This window comes from Chrysemys picta, chromosome 6, assembly GCF_011386835.1.
Source record: "Chrysemys picta bellii isolate R12L10 chromosome 6, ASM1138683v2, whole genome shotgun sequence".
Classification (NCBI taxonomy): Eukaryota; Metazoa; Chordata; order Testudines; family Emydidae; genus Chrysemys; species Chrysemys picta.
Window position 1 is genome coordinate 38,361,979 of NC_088796.1, and position 16,605 is coordinate 38,378,583.

The following is a 16,605-nucleotide window of genomic DNA, read 5'->3' on the forward strand; positions in this document are numbered from 1 at the left end:
TCCTCTTCTGAAGGTATCTGGGGATGGCTGCCTTATATCTTCCTCCGCAGGAAGACACTTTCCCACACCACTCTGTGATTACTTTGGTTGGCATCATTGCAGTAAACAGGCTAGTGTCATGTGGGCCCAGGCAGCTTCAGAATGCCAGTAGCAATTGTGTTCTCTGTGCCTTTGGATATGAGATATCAGCCAAAACCAACAGGACCTGTGGAAAATAGTTCCAGTATTCAGTGCCACTGCCCTATACTCAGACCCACGGGAACAGGGACTGAAATGTCACTTTCTTGCTTCATGCAACCAAAGTACCTTCTCTTTCCCCCTCCCCCGCCACCTCCCCACCCTGGCAGACGATGCTAACTATGCCTGTGGCTGGAGAGCAGTGCTGTGCCAAGGTGCTCCAAAGCTGAAGTGTCAATAAGCATTATTTACTAAACATTTTTATGGGCATAAGGGAATTGAGTTGTGAAACTTATCTTTCCATTTCCATTGGGACTGTAAATGCAGTGGTACATCTGTCTCTCTCTCTTTTTTTTTTTTTTTAACCAGCAGCTACTGGTGTGGTGCTTCCCCATTCCACACTTGCAGAACATCTGACCCTGATGAGGAGGAGAAAGCAGAGGATTAGGGAAGACATGTTCAGTGAGATCCTACAAGCCAGTGCTGTATCCGACTATGAACAAAGAGCTTGGAGGGCCAATATGATTGACAGCCTAAAGAAGGAAAGAAAGGACAAGAGAGAGGCCCAGGAACCCCAGCAGGACAAAGAGAGGGAAATGCACCAGGACATAATGGGACTTCTCAGGCAGCAAACCCAAATGCTGCAGCACATGGTTGACCTATAGATCCAAAAATGTTAGATGCTCCACCTTTTCAGCCCTTGGAGAACTCCCTGGTTTCTGCTCCCTGCACTTCCCAACATACCACATAGCATCAAGGGGAACATCCTTATCCCTATCATTCCTCGCCAGGAACAGCAAGGAAAACCACAGCTTCACAGAACCATGGTTGGTGTATGTGTAGCCACAACGGACTACACTTGTGCACGGAAGTGGACAGAAATGTTTGCTGCCTTTCCAATTATAAAATTCCACTCCATTAATTTGTTAGAATTTTGTATTACATTGCCTTTGTTTTGGTTTTTTGCATTGTTTTTCTGCACTGTTTTTCCCACTCAGTAAAGTTCTATTTTTGGAGAATAAAATTCTTTATTAGTTCACAGTACATATTGTAGAATGCATATCAGTACTCAAAGCAAACAGTACTTGTTAATGTCCAGCAAGCACCACGTAATTCATAGCTTCAGGAAAACACCTAGTCATATTTATAGCAGCACCCAAAGCTCCAGCTCCAAAGACTAATCCAGCACCGAATGCTACTGTGGCTGACCGCTAAAGTGCTCTTCCAAAGCCTCCCTCAGCTGCATAGCCCCACATGGGCTCTTGTAATGGCCCTTGTGTCTGGCTGCTCCAGCTCCACCCCGGCGGGAGCTTTTCCCCCTTTGCCTCACAAATATTATGCAGAACACAACAGCTATAACTGTCGGGATATTTTTCTCGTTGACATCCAGCTAGCAAGTAAACCATTCCAGAGTGTCTTCAGTCTACCAAAAGCACATTCAGCCACCATTCTGCACCTGCTGAGCCAGTAGCTGAATCTCTCCTTGGAGCTGTCAAGGTGACCAGTGCAGGGCTTCATGAGCCAGGGGAGAAAGGAGTAGGGTGAGTCTCTCAGCATCACTATTGGCATTTTAATTGCTGATGGTAATCTGCCAGTCGGGAAAGAATGTCCAGGCTTGCAGCTTTCTGAGTAGTCCTGTGATCTTAAAGATGCAAGTGTTATGCACCTTCCCTGATCCCAGTCCACATTGTTCTTAGTGAAGTATACCCAGTGATCCACCAACACTCGCATAACCATAGAATAGCAGCCCTTTCTAATGATGTATTCTGTGGCAAGGTGGGCAGGTGCCAAAATACGGCTATTGCCCCACTGCAGTTCAGGAACCACCATTGTTGCAAAAATCCATCCACTAAGTCCTGCACATTGCTGAGAGTCCTCCATAACAGGAAACGATTAGTGGCCCTATATACTTGCATTATGGCGGCCCCTCCACTGTGGAATTTCCAGCTGCAAAATGATTTTCCACTGACTGGTAGCAGTCCGGCATTGCAAACTTCCAGAGACTGATCTCTACTTGTTTTTCCATTGTCAATGCAGTTCTCATTTTGGTGTCACTGCACTGGAGAGCTGAGGTGAGCATGGTACACAGATCCAGGAATGTGGCCTCCGCATCCACTTGTCTCAAACCTGTCCAGTCAGTGTTTGTTTCTGGGGCCCAAAAGTAATGCTCCACCATCTGCAGCTGCTTTGTGAACACCACCCACAACCTTGAATTGTTTTTCACTATGTCCCTTAGCAAGCTGTGCTCGAAGAAATTGTCATGTCCCCCATTCTTGCTGTACTTCTGTGGGTTTCCAAATAAAAGAGAATCGAGCATCCTATATTTGCAACATTCATGAGAACAGCGCAGAGCTCTGCAGGCTCCATGCTTCTGAGAGATGGCGGATACTGAAAAGTGCTGTACAGATTTCTGGGATTTTTTTTTTTAAAAAGGCATGAAAATTATGGGATATGGATGGCATTAGGAAATTCAGCAAGTTGCATGCTGGGAACTTGATCCTTGCATCCAGAGATCACTGGGCAAGTCATTTCTATCCGCAACATATTGTGAAAATTTCCCAAAAGGCATTGCACCAGATGGCAGCATGTGACACACTGGGATACCTACCTGCGGTGCACTACACTTTGCATCGACGCGCTCTTGCTGAGTACCTGCAGTGCCAATGCAAGCCATGTGTGTACACGCCCAAGCAATATACAAGTTTTGGTGGCTGTCTGCCAACATAACTTGCATCGACCAAAGTGTGCAGTGTAGATGCGGTCTAAGACTTCTTTAAAGTGAGTATAAATGTAATTATGTTTGTCTTTTAGGCCCATTTATTCTGCCAGAGTGGCATAAAAGGGCCTTAGTGTATATGAAAATCAAGATCCATCTCTTTGTGGTTAAAATCTAAAGTTAGTGTTATATTAAGGTTTTTATTGTTTTGATTTGGAATTTTTTGCATACGATTACTTCTTGCTTGGGTGTGTATTACAATAGGTACCGTGCACTTTTGTTACATAATATCATGAACTACTAGATACATTTCGAACCCGGTTTTGTCAAAAACATTTCAGTTGTGTTTTGTTTTTATTTTTATGAACCTGTGGTAGTTTTGGATTCATGGTGTTTAGGAATGTTGTTATTCACCAAAATGGCTTTAATCATGATGCTTTACATTGTCTTGTTTTTTTTAAGAAAGCACAATAATATGGAATGCTTTTATTTTTACATTCCAAAATTATTTTTATTGTTTTGTTAAAGCCTGTAGCACCAAATGTAGTGCATCCGAATAGGTTAGTATCTCTTGAAAGAGTTTGTGAGCCCTTCAGTGGTACTCACTGTGTTACATGTTTTCAGAAGCCACCAAAAACCAGTCAGAGCAGAGGTATGGGTGTAGCAAGGTTTTAAACTGTCATTTGGGATCCAGCTGTGCTGTGTTGTTTCTTCATATTGTTTTTGTTGTGGAAAGAGCAAAACCCACCATACTGAACCAGAGCACCAAGCACCTCCCAAAACAGAACTCGCAAGAAGTCTAAAATGTTCAATACAATGTTTTAGTTTATCAGTTTTTCCAATTACAAATGTTCTATTTAACAGACTCTCCCACAAAAACTAAAGCCACTTTAGGCTGCCATCTTATGAGACCCCATCTAAATTGTTCTTCATTTTACAGCCCCTCCAGATATGAGCTCCCAACCTGGATGCCTGCAAGCTAAGTTGGGCTTTGCAGCATGCCTGGAATGGTGCCAAATCTAGGCAGCGGTGGATCAAGGAGGGAAGCAAATTCCCAAGCCAAGAGCCTCGAATGGGGAGTTCCCTTCTTATTCCTGAGCTACCAAAGATTTTGGAGAGGGTTTGGTTCCATCTCCACTAACACATATGAAATAATGAAGTATTTAAAGATTTGAAGAAGATAATGATAAATATATGATCCATCTGAATAGATATCACATAGCACTTGTAACTGTGAAAGCTAGAACATTTTTTCTCAAACACATTTAACTCTGCCAATATTTAATGCATCCGTGTTTTGAGGTTATTAGATATAAGTTAATTAAAGTCAATGAGCAGCTATCCAAAGGGGCAGATTTTAAATGAACGGTAATATAAATCAGTGTAAAAAGGGAAGTGTCTATTTAAGTGCAGCTGTGATGTTTTCTGTTGTAAAATGCTGAGATTTACTTTTGATTCTCTAGAAAACATAGTGTGACAGTGAGATCAAAATCTTCTTCCCACATTATCAGGGGCATATGTGCATATTATCACAATACAGGGCATATGTGCAGGGGAGATGTGATGTGGGCCTTCTCTGTGGCCACTATTGAAGTCACACAGATGCTCTGCCTGCCTCCCCTCATGCATTTCAGCCTTGAATGCTCCAATCTCATTCCATGTAAACCCATCCTCCATGCAGGGAGCCTACACAGAGCTAAATTCCATTGTGTGTATAGGGTCTGAATCCCCCATGCAGGCACAGGGAATCCTGACCCATCCATGGAATAGAACCACATTTGTTCTGCTCTGTCCAGGGCCCCATGGGAGGTGGGGTCGGGGAGGGCAGGATTCGTTTCTAAATTAACAAAGAGCAGTGCAATTGCATCAGATTACAGAGCAGTGCACCAGTCACAGCAGAGGACATGGCATTCTCAGTACCCCTTTTCTCCAAAAGCAAAATGACCTTGAACTATAGAATCTTCACATCTAGATTAGACTTGCTCCTCATGCTTCATAGATGCTACCAAAAAAGGTTTTCTCCTTGTTTACAGAAATAAACATAGTTTTAAATTCCCTCTCTTGTGCTGTGTTTCTGTCTAGTTTTGAAGATTTGCGCTGCATGCCTCTTTCCTGAATGACAATGTGCTTATTGCTTGGTTCTAAGAACTACTTGGTATTACCCAAACAGCTCTGATAGCAATTCATAACACCAGAATGTGACATGCAGGAGGATGCTTGTAAATATACAAGAGGGTCTTTACATTACATTTAGAAAATTAAAGTATTTGTATTGAGATTATGTAGCAGAACCGAGACAAGTGAAAGAGGGAAAAAATGTAATATGCAGACTTGGTTTGTGTGTTTGCCTCTAGGAAAGAAGTACCAGTAAGTGAAGCAAGGATTTATGATTTATAAATGCAGGGCACAGTTATCCACCAATAAGAGTCTGTTTAATGATGGCATCATTTTGTATGTAAATGTCTGTATGAATTTGAGTTAACCATTTCAGGCCAGATAAAGGAAGAGTATTCTAGTCTCTTAGGGAAAATTGTGCTCTTCCACACAACAAGGAAATCAGATGGAAAATTCCACAGCTTCAAGGCCACAGAATTCCCTCTGGTGGGAGGGAAATGGGTTGTGCCCCTGTCCCGGTCTTTTGGCGTGGGCAGGTGACATTACCTGTCCAAACTGAAGACATCTTGAGTGCTAAAAGATAATTCCAGGGATGTCAGGGCAGCCACTCCAGGTCAAAACATATGCATAGAAGGCCATTTCCACCACCATTACTTCCCATGATTCCCTCTGTGGCAGCACAGCTCCCTAGTGAGTGATGCTCCCACTATTTTCCCATCCATGCTTCAGTGAAATCTCTATTCTCTTATGAACAGCCATACTGGGTCAGACCAAAGGTCCATCTAGCCCAGTATCCTGTCCTCTGACAGTGGCCAATGCCACGTGCCCCAGAGGGAATGAACAGAACAAGTAATCAAGTGATCCATTTCCTGACACTCATTCCCAGCTTCTGGCAAACCGAAGCTAGGGACACCATCCCTGCCCTGTCTAGTCTCACTTTTTATTATTAAATGAATGGTACATTTTGCATTGAAAGAGTGTTTAAATTAATTGTGAAGTTCTCTGAGTCTGCATTAAGCACTTTAAAAATCAAAAGAAATAAATTAATAAATACATCAGTGATATTGCTGAGAACAGTTTTCCCCATGCCCTGTCTTCTTCCCACCCAGTCACTCCCGCTTCCAAAACCAAAGAAGTACACCTGTGGAGAGACTGTGTATGATGATGGGATGTCCCTTAAATAACATTTCTGCAGATGTTTTAGTCTTCTCCTGCCTTTTATTACTCTCCAGGAGAATCAGCAACTCACTTTGTAACATCCTCCTTGAGATAGCAGTGGGAGATATTTCCAAAAGTAGTGTGTATTACCAGCATTATAATTCTTGTATAACAAATTAACTTGCCTCTTTTTGTCTTTTGAATTATTATTTCTCAGTTTTTAACCAATTCCTTTGCTTGGTCCCTCCTCAGATAAGAGTGTTAGAATATTATTGGGGGGGAGGGATAGCTCAATGGTTTGAGCAGTGGCCTGCTAAACCCAGGGTTGAGTTCAATCCTTGAGGGGGCCATTTAGGGATCTGGGGCAAAAATCTGTCAGGGATGGTACTTGGTCCTGCTGTGAAGGCAGGGGACTAGACTCAATGACCTTTCAAGGTCCCTTCCAGTTCTATGAGATAGGTATAGCTCCATAAAATATAGTTCACTGAATGGGCTGTAAAGGGGAGCACTGATTGCACAATGTGGTTATCAGCTTTGCTAATAACCCTAATGGTAATATTTTTCTTGTCCTAATCACAGAGATGATGATGTCTTTGGTGAAAGAAGAGAACCCCATCTTTTCATGTGTGTCTCCAAATTAGATTGGAGTTAGCTCTTCAGTAGGTCTGATTATTAAATTTATATGCAATCCTCTTACACAATATAAAAGTAATAGAATTAAGAACAAAGTGTATGACTTGCTGACATAGTTTCTTCGGTGTTTCAGTTCATGTTGTGCTAATTCACCTTGATATTTCAGATAATTTTAGACATTGATAATAGTTCCCTTAAGAAAGCTCTATAATATATATTTTTCCTTTAAGCGTGAATAAAGATTATATGTACAAAGTACTACTTTTCTGGTTTCTGTATAAGAAGAAACTTGTAAGAAATATAGTCTAGTAATAACAAATGTCTAAAGATGAGAAGCCTGATCAGTGCCCAGAGAAGTCAGTGGAAGGACTGCCATTAAGTTCTGTGGGCATTGGATCAGGCCCTAAAACAAAAGGAATTTGTGCTGTGTCTCTTCTCTGACATATCTTTTTAGAACTTGACCTGATTTTTTGCAGATTCAGGCCTGATTATGCAAAACTGATATAGTTGTCTTCCTGTATTCAAGGGTTGCATTCTTCAACCTTCTAAAGAAAATAAAAATGTGATCTGGCATTTTCTCCTGCATTAAATGAAGCCCTGTTAATATTTACTTTGAATAGGTGTTTGCTTAATGCGGTTATCGTGGAACACATTCCAACTTGTCCAAAGAATGACTTTTCCAACTGCTGAGTAAACGACTCTTGAATTATAAAATTAGTTGTTCAATTTTAGCCAGAGGGATGATGCCACTTTCTATAAAACTGTGGCAAATACATTCCAGGTATTAAATACTCAGTGTACTGTTCCACTATAACAAAGCCAACTGCAATCTTTGAAATACGTTTTTTCTTATCTGTTTGTAAGAGAGATGAAGTGTTGGATTATGTCACATTGCTATAGGTTTGTTTTGAAGCCATATTTGGCAGGAAACTGTTTTTTTGTTTTTTGGTTTTTTTTTCTTTCTTTAATTGCCTCACTGCGACTGTTTATGCTAAGGAGGTACAATACTTTCCATAACAAATAAACCACAAATTCAGCACTGAGCACACAAAGAAAACAACCTCCTCAGTTTTGCTTTTATTTATTTTTTTCCTGTGTTTATTTTATAACTTGCTGCACTTCTTTTATAGGTTAACACTTCACAGTACACCCGCTCTCTGTTTGTGTAGTTGCCTTGCCTATAGAAACTGGCACCTCTGTGCCAGCATCCCCGATTATGGTGCTAATTTAATTTCTCAGCTTTCTTTCTTTCTTTTTTTCTTTCTCAGTTGAGCAGTAATTATGGATTTGTATGGCTGCTGTGATGTAACTTTGAGAATGCTGTTCTGACATTTTGGCTGCCTTGCAAATGCCATTGTAGCTGTTTTTCTGAGATGCAAATTTCAGGTGCTGCTGCAGACCTGTTTAAAGTAATGAAGGTTATTCTTATTGAATACACTCTATTGGGAAAAAATATATATGTGGAAAGTTGTCACAATTTCAGTTAAGTACAGCACAATGATATTAATGATGTCTTGATATGACTGCCCACTGTATTATCCGCTTTCAGAATGATAGTAAGCTATTTTTCTTTTCTTTTAATAATAAACATGGCTGTTTTTCCTAGTGACTATGCATGATCATTTACACACAAAACATGAATTACTGCATTTAACTGAGTAAAGCATATGTCCATAATATCAGCATACAGGAATATATCAATACAGTACTTGTTTTAGCATACTTATATCACATCATGTGGAGGAAGAAGGTAGTTTGCTTTATTTATTATTATTATTATTATTTCTCATTCTCCCTTCTACTTTCAGCCTTCCAGTTGGAAATGTACTGCAGAAACTATCCATTGATGTCCTTTCAGCAGATGTTACCTCTAAATGTGATCTCATGTTCAACATCTGTTCTCTTCTCATTACAGCACTGAATGCAGTAACCATCTCTGAGGGGGACTATCATGGTGAAGTATTGTGCAGCATATAACTGCAGTAATGCAGACACAAAGTTAAATCGGAAGCAGGGAATAACTTTTCATAGGTGAGCCTGACAATCCTGGGTATCAGTGAATTCTGACTGCAGGTACTACAGATATTGTGTGGAATCTTGGGCAAAACTCCCATTGATTTCAGTAGGGATTTCACCCTCTAAGTATTTTGACCAAGCAAACCTTCTCACAAGCCTAGTATTCTGGAGTGGCAGGCTGATGCCAGGAGCTACCCCACTGCAAGCCTGTCCTCCTGGCTGATGAATTGGACGCAGCACTTCCTGTCAGGAATTGGTAAGGAGCACTGATTGAGGAGTGTCATTTCAGCATACAAAACAGCAGCAGCACAGCTAAGTCAGCACTGGAAATTGTGGTCCTGGCTTTCAGTGCAGCGACATGATTAAAGTAACATCCAATAGGTGAAATACAAAATGTTGTTTAAATTAAAACAAAAGACATGTGTTCAATGATATTAATGAGGAATTGTGCACAGGAAAGAGGCCATGAATGACAGACAAAAAGATGGGAAGGGAGAGAAGTGAGGGTTAGTACCGGTTAGTTGAGATTTTAATGTATGACGAGTTGTGTTTAGTTTTGTACTGTGTATTACTTACTCTCATTAATTGTAGCCTCCCAATAAACTACCTGAGGAAGGGAACTGTTACTATCTCTGGTTTATAAACACGGGATGAAGCCCGGGGCAGTGGAGAGGCTAACGCCCGCATTTTCAGAAGTGGCCTCTGCTTCTGGCTGCCGTAATTTTTGGGTGCTCAGCTTTAGAGATTTAAGACTTCAAATGCAGAAACCCCTATTGGCTCAAATGAGAATTTTAGGTATTCAACATCTCTGAAGATGAAGGCTGCCTTTGAATGTTTGGCTGTACAGGCTAGACAGTGAGTTAGTGGCACTGTCTGAACTAGAACTATGGTCTCCTGACGCTCGGTCCCCTTCTCTAAGCACTCATTCTAGTACCAGACCATGCTATTTTCCACATTTTGGTGACTCATCCTGACCCAAAAATGATTTATAAATGATATTTTATTAATTTAATTATTTAAAATATGTCCTTCAAACTTTTTTACCCTCTGAAGGCCAAAGCAACCATTGTCAAGCATATTGCAAGTATTTTTCAGAAAATTATACATCTATCTCTGTTTACCAGTAATTTGGGTCATATGCACACAGCTGGGAGAATATAACACCCATCGTCCTTGCCTTTACCTCCTACTTCCTAAGCATCATGTACCCTTCTTTGCCTCTTTCAGATCCTTCCAAAAATCCACTCCTTTCATGAAGCGTTCCTATCTTCCTTCTCACCAATTGTGCACCAAACCTTTATGCTTTTGTATTGTCCATTGTGTTGCCCTAGTCTGAGTTAGATGGAAACCTTCTCCTAGCTGGCACCTGGTCTATGAATTTTTAGTAGAGCATCATCTACACTAACGTTGTTATTTCTACCTTGGAATCCTTGAAAATTATTATACGATTTTAAAAGCATAATTGATTCTCTGTATGTGGAGTCTGTGCTGCTTCTGGGAACTGAGTGGCGTGAAATTAAGTAGAACTGGGTTTGTGAATGTGACATGCATATCACAGAAACTAAGAAATGGAAATAAGCCTATTAGGTCATCTAGTAAATTCTCTGAAGCTAATGAGCAATTGTTTTCTGCAGTATACTCTTCAGTGCTTTGTCCAGTCCATTTAAAATGTCTAAGTGATGAGAATTTCACCATTTACAAAGAACATGTGAGATTGTGTTGTGAGAGTCTTACAGTGTATCTAGTGAACTTAGAAGATGTATGTACATTACTTCTTCCACTCTAATTTTTTATCCAACTGGACATTTTAATAAGGAGATTTGTGTTTCTCCCGGAGTACCTTCTCTTTTCAAACCCAGTGGATAACCCAGTATGTTCTTTTTAGTTTTTATTTAATTGAGCTGTCATCCTCACTAAATACTTTGTAATATTTTAGCTTCTCTTCCCCCTCCTCCCCCCGATTCTTAAAGTGATTTACAAATGTAGGTGAGCATTATTATCCCTAGTTCTCAGAGGGGCAAACTGAGACACAGAGATTTAAGTCACTTGCCCAAGGGCAAAAGTGTAGTCAGTTGGAAAGTTGGGAATAGAATCTAGGTCCCCCAGCTCCCAGGCCATGCACTACGTACTGGACCATGCTGTTTCTCTCTGGCCCCAACTCAGCAAGGTACTAAGTAAGTGCACAGTTTTAAGCATCTGAGTTGTCCCATTGACTGTAGTGGCCTGTATGGGTAACAACACCCCTAAGTAAAGTATAATTACTAAACAAAACCCAGCTGATGTTCTTTGATCTGTGAACTTTGTTATTTCTGTTTTAGGTTTCCCAAGGATAATAAGAAAAAACAGCAGTGGGCCCAGGCAGTACATCGGGCTGACCCTGTGAGTGGCAAACTCTGGACACCATCTGAATGGGATATGATTTGTTCTCAGCATTTTAATCCTGGCTGCTTCAAAGAAATTAATGGAAAGAAATTTTTAAAGGAAGGGAGTTGTCCTTCTATATTTTCCTTTCCTGACAATTTTCAGGTATAAAATGTGACACGCTGTGATTTCATTAAAAATAACTGATTCATTATCAACTGAAGTACATAACCGCCTCAGGTGGCATGTTTTTGGAGTGACATTTCACACAGTGCCATACTATTACTAATATGCTAATAACCCTTTGTTAGGTCATCTAAAAATAGCTTTAGTAAAATCTTGGGGGTGGAGGGTGTTGAGGTGTCAGAGGGAGTGTATGTATATCAGTGGCTAAATTATGCATTCTAGAACTGTAATTAAAAACTGATCGGTTAAGTAAAAGCAAAAGCTGAGTCCTTGTGTCTAGCTCAGATTCTTTCAGCCTATGTTATTTCTGTTAAACTAAAGACTGCAATTGTTAAATTTGTCACCGTATGGATCACATCTCAATAGAGAGAATTTCTCATGGACAGTTTTTCCTTCTGTTTACAATTGCATAGACCAGTACCTTTCCCATTCACACTTATGTGGACCAGGTCTCAACATCTCTGTGGCAGCTTCTACAGTTTGCTGGGCTCTTTTCTAACAGTAAGCCTGATCTGATGCCTGTAGAAGCAGATGTGAAGGAGGTAGAGTCAACACCAAATATAACATTTATAAAACCTGGCTTTGCTGATGAAAACCCCATTGCCACCAACCTTAGTTCTCAGAACTGCCGTTCTCTCTGAACTTTAATTGCATTCTTTGTTTTGTAGAGAATAGATAATTCTCTACGGAGATCAGCGAAGAACTCCAAATGTGCTGGAATATTTCGAGAAAATCCTCCTCTCAAGGCAGATCCCAGTGAGGTGTATGTTACACCAGTCACGGTAAAGGTAAGCAGCAGAACTGAGACTGAATACTGAAATAGTAGTGTCACAACGTGAGCCTTTCCTTTTGTATTTCCTGTATTAATGACCAATTCTGTGTCAATTTGAATAGGACAAATACTTGCTTATTTTAGCATTTTAAAATAATGTGGGATACTGTGTGATGCTGTGCTTCATTGGTCTTGGGGCAACAATTAACATTTGTTAGGCTCACTGGAGAACAAAAAATACAAAGATGTAAAAATGTTGTAAAATGTGCTTGTGTGGGGTTTACAGTGAGGCAACAGACATCTGCCATGAAGCGATTAAGATACATGAACTGAAATCCTGGCTCCATTGAAGACAGTGATAGTTCTGCCACTGATCTCAATAGGGTCAGGATTATACCCATAGCCTAGGATTGCTGGAAAGAATTTTGAGCAGAATTAGATATCAGAAAACCCATCTCTTTGTCCTTCAATAACTTGTCTAATGTGCAACAAATTAATGTCCTTCACATTCAGCCATGAAGCATCTGCATCATGCGATCATATGTGAATGCATATGAACTGGCCTGAAAGAGAGCATTTGAATTTCCAAGTTTATACAGGACTCCAATTTCTCACTGGTTTGGAGTGAGAGAAAGGTAGAAACGTTTTTTAAAAGTTGAGAAAAAGCTGAATCCTGTTAATTCTGTTTTGGGAGCATAACATCATTCACACTCCCACTCCATTCGAGGTTTCCAAGGGGGGAATTAAATTCCTGTGTTGTTGTTTCCTTTTGTAGAAAACAGCGAACAACCCCAAAAGATTAACTGAAAACTTCAGCTGTGTTCATGAGGTAGACACCAGTGGGGTGTGTAATACACAGGACACAGTAATGGTGAGCATCAAAACTACAATGGGTAGACTTCCTCCTTTTACATTCTTTCTGTTTTAAGCTTTAAAAAATGTTCTCTTGTTGACACTGAGTCCAATCTTAAAGCCCCTATACACTCAAAACTCCTGTTGACTCCATACTACCCCTGAGAATCTTAGTATATTGAAACATAAGAATCAATGATTTTATGTTTTAAATGTTTTGTTCAGTTCAAGATAGCATTTGCCTACAGTTATCACACAGTGCTATAGGAGGTAGTACTGTTTCCCTGTATATTTAGGAAAAGAAATAAATGAAGCAAAAGCTCTTAAATATTTAGCAGTAGCCACTGTATATAAAATGAGTACATGCTTACAGTCCAGTTCCAAGTGGACAGGTGTCTGTATCTCAAAAGCCACTGTAACAATTGACACTGTTGTTAACCATGTCCCTAGAGAAGCTTGAAAGATTGATTGATTGGACATGGAGACAGAACCACCTTCTTGGGTTTACAGGGGATACCTTTACCAGGTCAAGGTGCATCCTAGGCACTAAACTACCTTTGTAAGTGAAAAATAAAAAAATATTCTGAAAACTGTAGAAGTAGGTTCTACATCCAGCGCCCCATCTTTCAATCAGATCTGCTAGCTTGGCTTCAGTGGGGCTCTGTATAGTCACAAAGCCACTCTGCAAGTGGATCTGAGTGTAGACTTGTCTCGTACTTTCTTTCCCTTCTCCACAGCTTTGCATCATGTTGTTATGAGGTCCTCACGCTACTCCCAGTTCCACCATGGAGGCTTTTTAGTTTTGGTTTGGGTTTTTTGGTAAATTAAAGCCCAATTAGCTCTGATTCTAACAAAAATAGTAAACATCCAGCATTTTTGCTTTCTTTTATCTTTAAATTAGACAGACCACCATTACCATATCACAGACAGTCCAAAAACTCTGAAGAGGAAATTGGATGAACTTTTAGCAGAGAATCACAAGCTCAGAAGAAAATTAAGAAATGCTTCTGATCAAGAAGAGAGACTCCATAAAAATGTGGAAATCTTGTTGGACAAGCTGCACTCTAAAGACATATTGTCAAGGGAAATATTGTGATTGCTAGATCTGTGCAAAGGGCATGGGCTGAATGACAGGTCTTCTCTCCCACTGCACTCAGCTGTTGGATAAGAAATGTTCACTAATGTTTATTGCTATACATGTCATTTTTGAACATATTTATTAAATAAAAAGATGTAAACATTACTGAAGTTTTCATATAAAAGCTAGAAACTTCAAAGTTAAGATTGGCACTTGTGTTGTTCAGGGAGTGAATGTCAGCCTTTTCCTTTAATTCCCTGTCTCTTCTTCATTTGTCCCACATGGTTATTTTTTAGCTATATAGTTTCGTGGAGGGGGATGGGAGTTTTACTGTTTTTTTCCTTTTTTTTTTTTTTTAAAGTCTTCTGTAGACATTTACTAAGTGGGTAGTATTTTCCTGAGAGATAGCCATGGCTTTTTGAAATAATACACTAGAATGTTCCAACAAATATTTATAAATTTCCCAAAACCTGATAGGTTAGGAAATCTAGGAAGTCTGATAAATATGTTGCAGCATTTATGAAAATTTGGATTGGTTCATATCTCTTTATATTTAACCAGGGTATTAGACTAGTTTCAGATAAAATTTTTAATGGCAAAAAGTTGAAAAGACCACATTATGAGACACATTTCTTTTGCAGCTCCTCCAAAACTTCTAGCAGTAAAAACCTTCACGACACCTCCAGCCATCACGGACTTTGCTTAGAGCACCTACTTTATTCACTGTTGTCTTTTCCCCCCTTCTCCATCTTATGTCACCTTTTAAGTGCATTAATTTCTAACAGCGCAATGGTGTCATTGCAACAGCCATCCACCTGTGCACTATAAAGTCAGTTTTACATAATAGTTTGAAATATATACTTTTTTTGAAAGATTGGCATTTGAGTTAACTATCATATTAAATCTTATAATCACACATAGTAAAGTGTATATGTGTGTGTGTGTGTGTGTGTGTATATATATATATATATATATATACACACACACACACACACACACACACACCCCTCTACCCTGATATAACGTGACCCGATATAACACAAATTGAGATATAACGCAGTAAAGCAGCGCTCGGGGGGGCGGGGCTGCAGGCTCCGGCGGATCAAAGCAAGTTTGATATAACGCAGTTTCACCTATAACATGGTAAGATTTTTTGGCTCCCAAGGATAGCGTTATATGGGGGTAGAGGTGTGTGTGTATATAATATAAAATTTAATATTTTTTAATTGATCCAGACTTATTCTAGTCCATTGTATCAATGTATATTTCTGCTATCTATATTGCATGCTAAAATTGATCATATTAAAATTCATTATGAAAAATAACTGTGTACAGTATGTGCAATATTGAGTCTTCACATAGGGTGCGCCCCTGTGTAGGGACAAGAGGGGAACAGGCAGAGCACAGAGCATTCCCGCTAATCTGGGCTGTGAATTTAGCCCATAGACAGCCATGCAAAGATGCCATCAACTTTGCAGCCCCAATGGCTGCTCAAGCTCATGCCAGGGAGTGCACTGGTGGGTGGAGCAGTCCAGAATTAGGTAAATGCAAAGATGGTATATTAACCACCTTTGCCCTTCCCCTGCTGTGGGCTGCACCTTCTGCAACCTGCCTCCCAAGTGGCACAGTGTGGAATTTGTCCCTATTTGTTTAGATATTGAGGACCCTACTAAAAGGCCTTTGAAGGTAATAGAAAGACTTTCTCTGACTTCAGCAGCCTTTGAATCAGGTTCTGCATTATCCAGTGATGATCTTCAAACGATGACCAGGGAGTTGTGCACTTTTTTCAGAATTGTGATATTCCAGATACACTCCTGCAATTGAAAATATTAATCAATTAAAAAGCACCAGCTAAAACTGTTCTTTGTACAATAAATGCACATCAGGTTAGGCAATCTGTCTCTCACCGGTCTTTTATTATCCCATAAATAGAAGTTGTCAGAACATTATACACATACCAAACCTCCATCAAAGTCATTGGGAGTTTGGGCACAAAAGGAACGTTGTCTTCCAATATGTTCAGCACCACATATTTCATATGCAACACCCTTCCCACCCCTGCCCCCCCCCCCATAATGGACAATTTTGCAATAATGCTCATAAGCTAAAGTAAAAAGGGAACATGCATTTTGCCCTGTTGTGATCTCCTTTGAAAACTGGCCCTGAAAAAGATGTGAGAGTTTATAGCTGTAAGATTCCCACTGAATTTCATAGCCATTGCATGGCTGAAACCCTGCACAATTCTTAGCATCTAGGGTGCAATATACAGCTAGTTATAATTATATTGTTAACACGTAATTAAACCACAAGTCACAACCTAAACATTGAAGCAGTTTAGAAATGTGTACGGCTGAAATTAAATAGGAGCTCATTTCTTTGTTCTTAACTGCGCTGGTGGAGATGTTCTGGGCAACAATACAAACCAGTTTGAGATAAAATAAATGTTGCTGCAAGGTATCTATGGGTGCAAAAGTGACACATCAGACTCAGCACACAGAGCTGCAAGACACGCACAGAAAAACATTCTTCTAAAAACTGGAG

At 40.0% G+C, this 16,605-nt stretch overlaps 1 protein-coding gene and 1 long non-coding RNA gene across 4 annotated transcripts in view; one reads left to right on the forward strand and one right to left on the reverse strand.

The window, feature by feature from the left end:
* Positions 1-613: 613 nt before the first annotated feature.
* Positions 614-15,386, forward strand: LOC135972071 (THAP domain-containing protein 6-like). 3 transcript variants are annotated; one of them, XM_065599016.1, is made up of 7 exons: positions 614-2,955; positions 8,715-8,830; positions 11,134-11,341; positions 11,776-11,904; positions 12,031-12,150; positions 12,910-13,005; positions 13,888-15,386. In XM_065599016.1, the coding sequence occupies exons 2-7, from the start codon at positions 8,751-8,753 to the stop codon at positions 14,080-14,082; spliced, it is 828 nt and encodes a 275-aa protein (XP_065455088.1). In that variant the 5' UTR covers positions 614-2,955; positions 8,715-8,750; the 3' UTR covers positions 14,083-15,386. The 3 variants fall into 3 exon arrangements, with proteins under 3 accessions (XP_065455088.1, XP_065455089.1, XP_005281090.2); XM_065599017.1 differs by lacking the exon at positions 614-2,955 and adding an exon at positions 6,726-6,825; XM_005281033.4 differs by lacking the exons at positions 614-2,955; positions 11,776-11,904 and adding an exon at positions 6,739-6,825.
* LOC135984254 (uncharacterized) overlaps positions 14,390-16,605 on the reverse strand; it is a 65,110-nt gene continuing 62,894 nt past the window's right edge. Inside the window, exon 2 of the long non-coding RNA XR_010602175.1 lies at positions 14,390-15,878. This is a non-coding gene — a long non-coding RNA (uncharacterized LOC135984254). The remainder of the gene's footprint in view (positions 15,879-16,605) is intronic.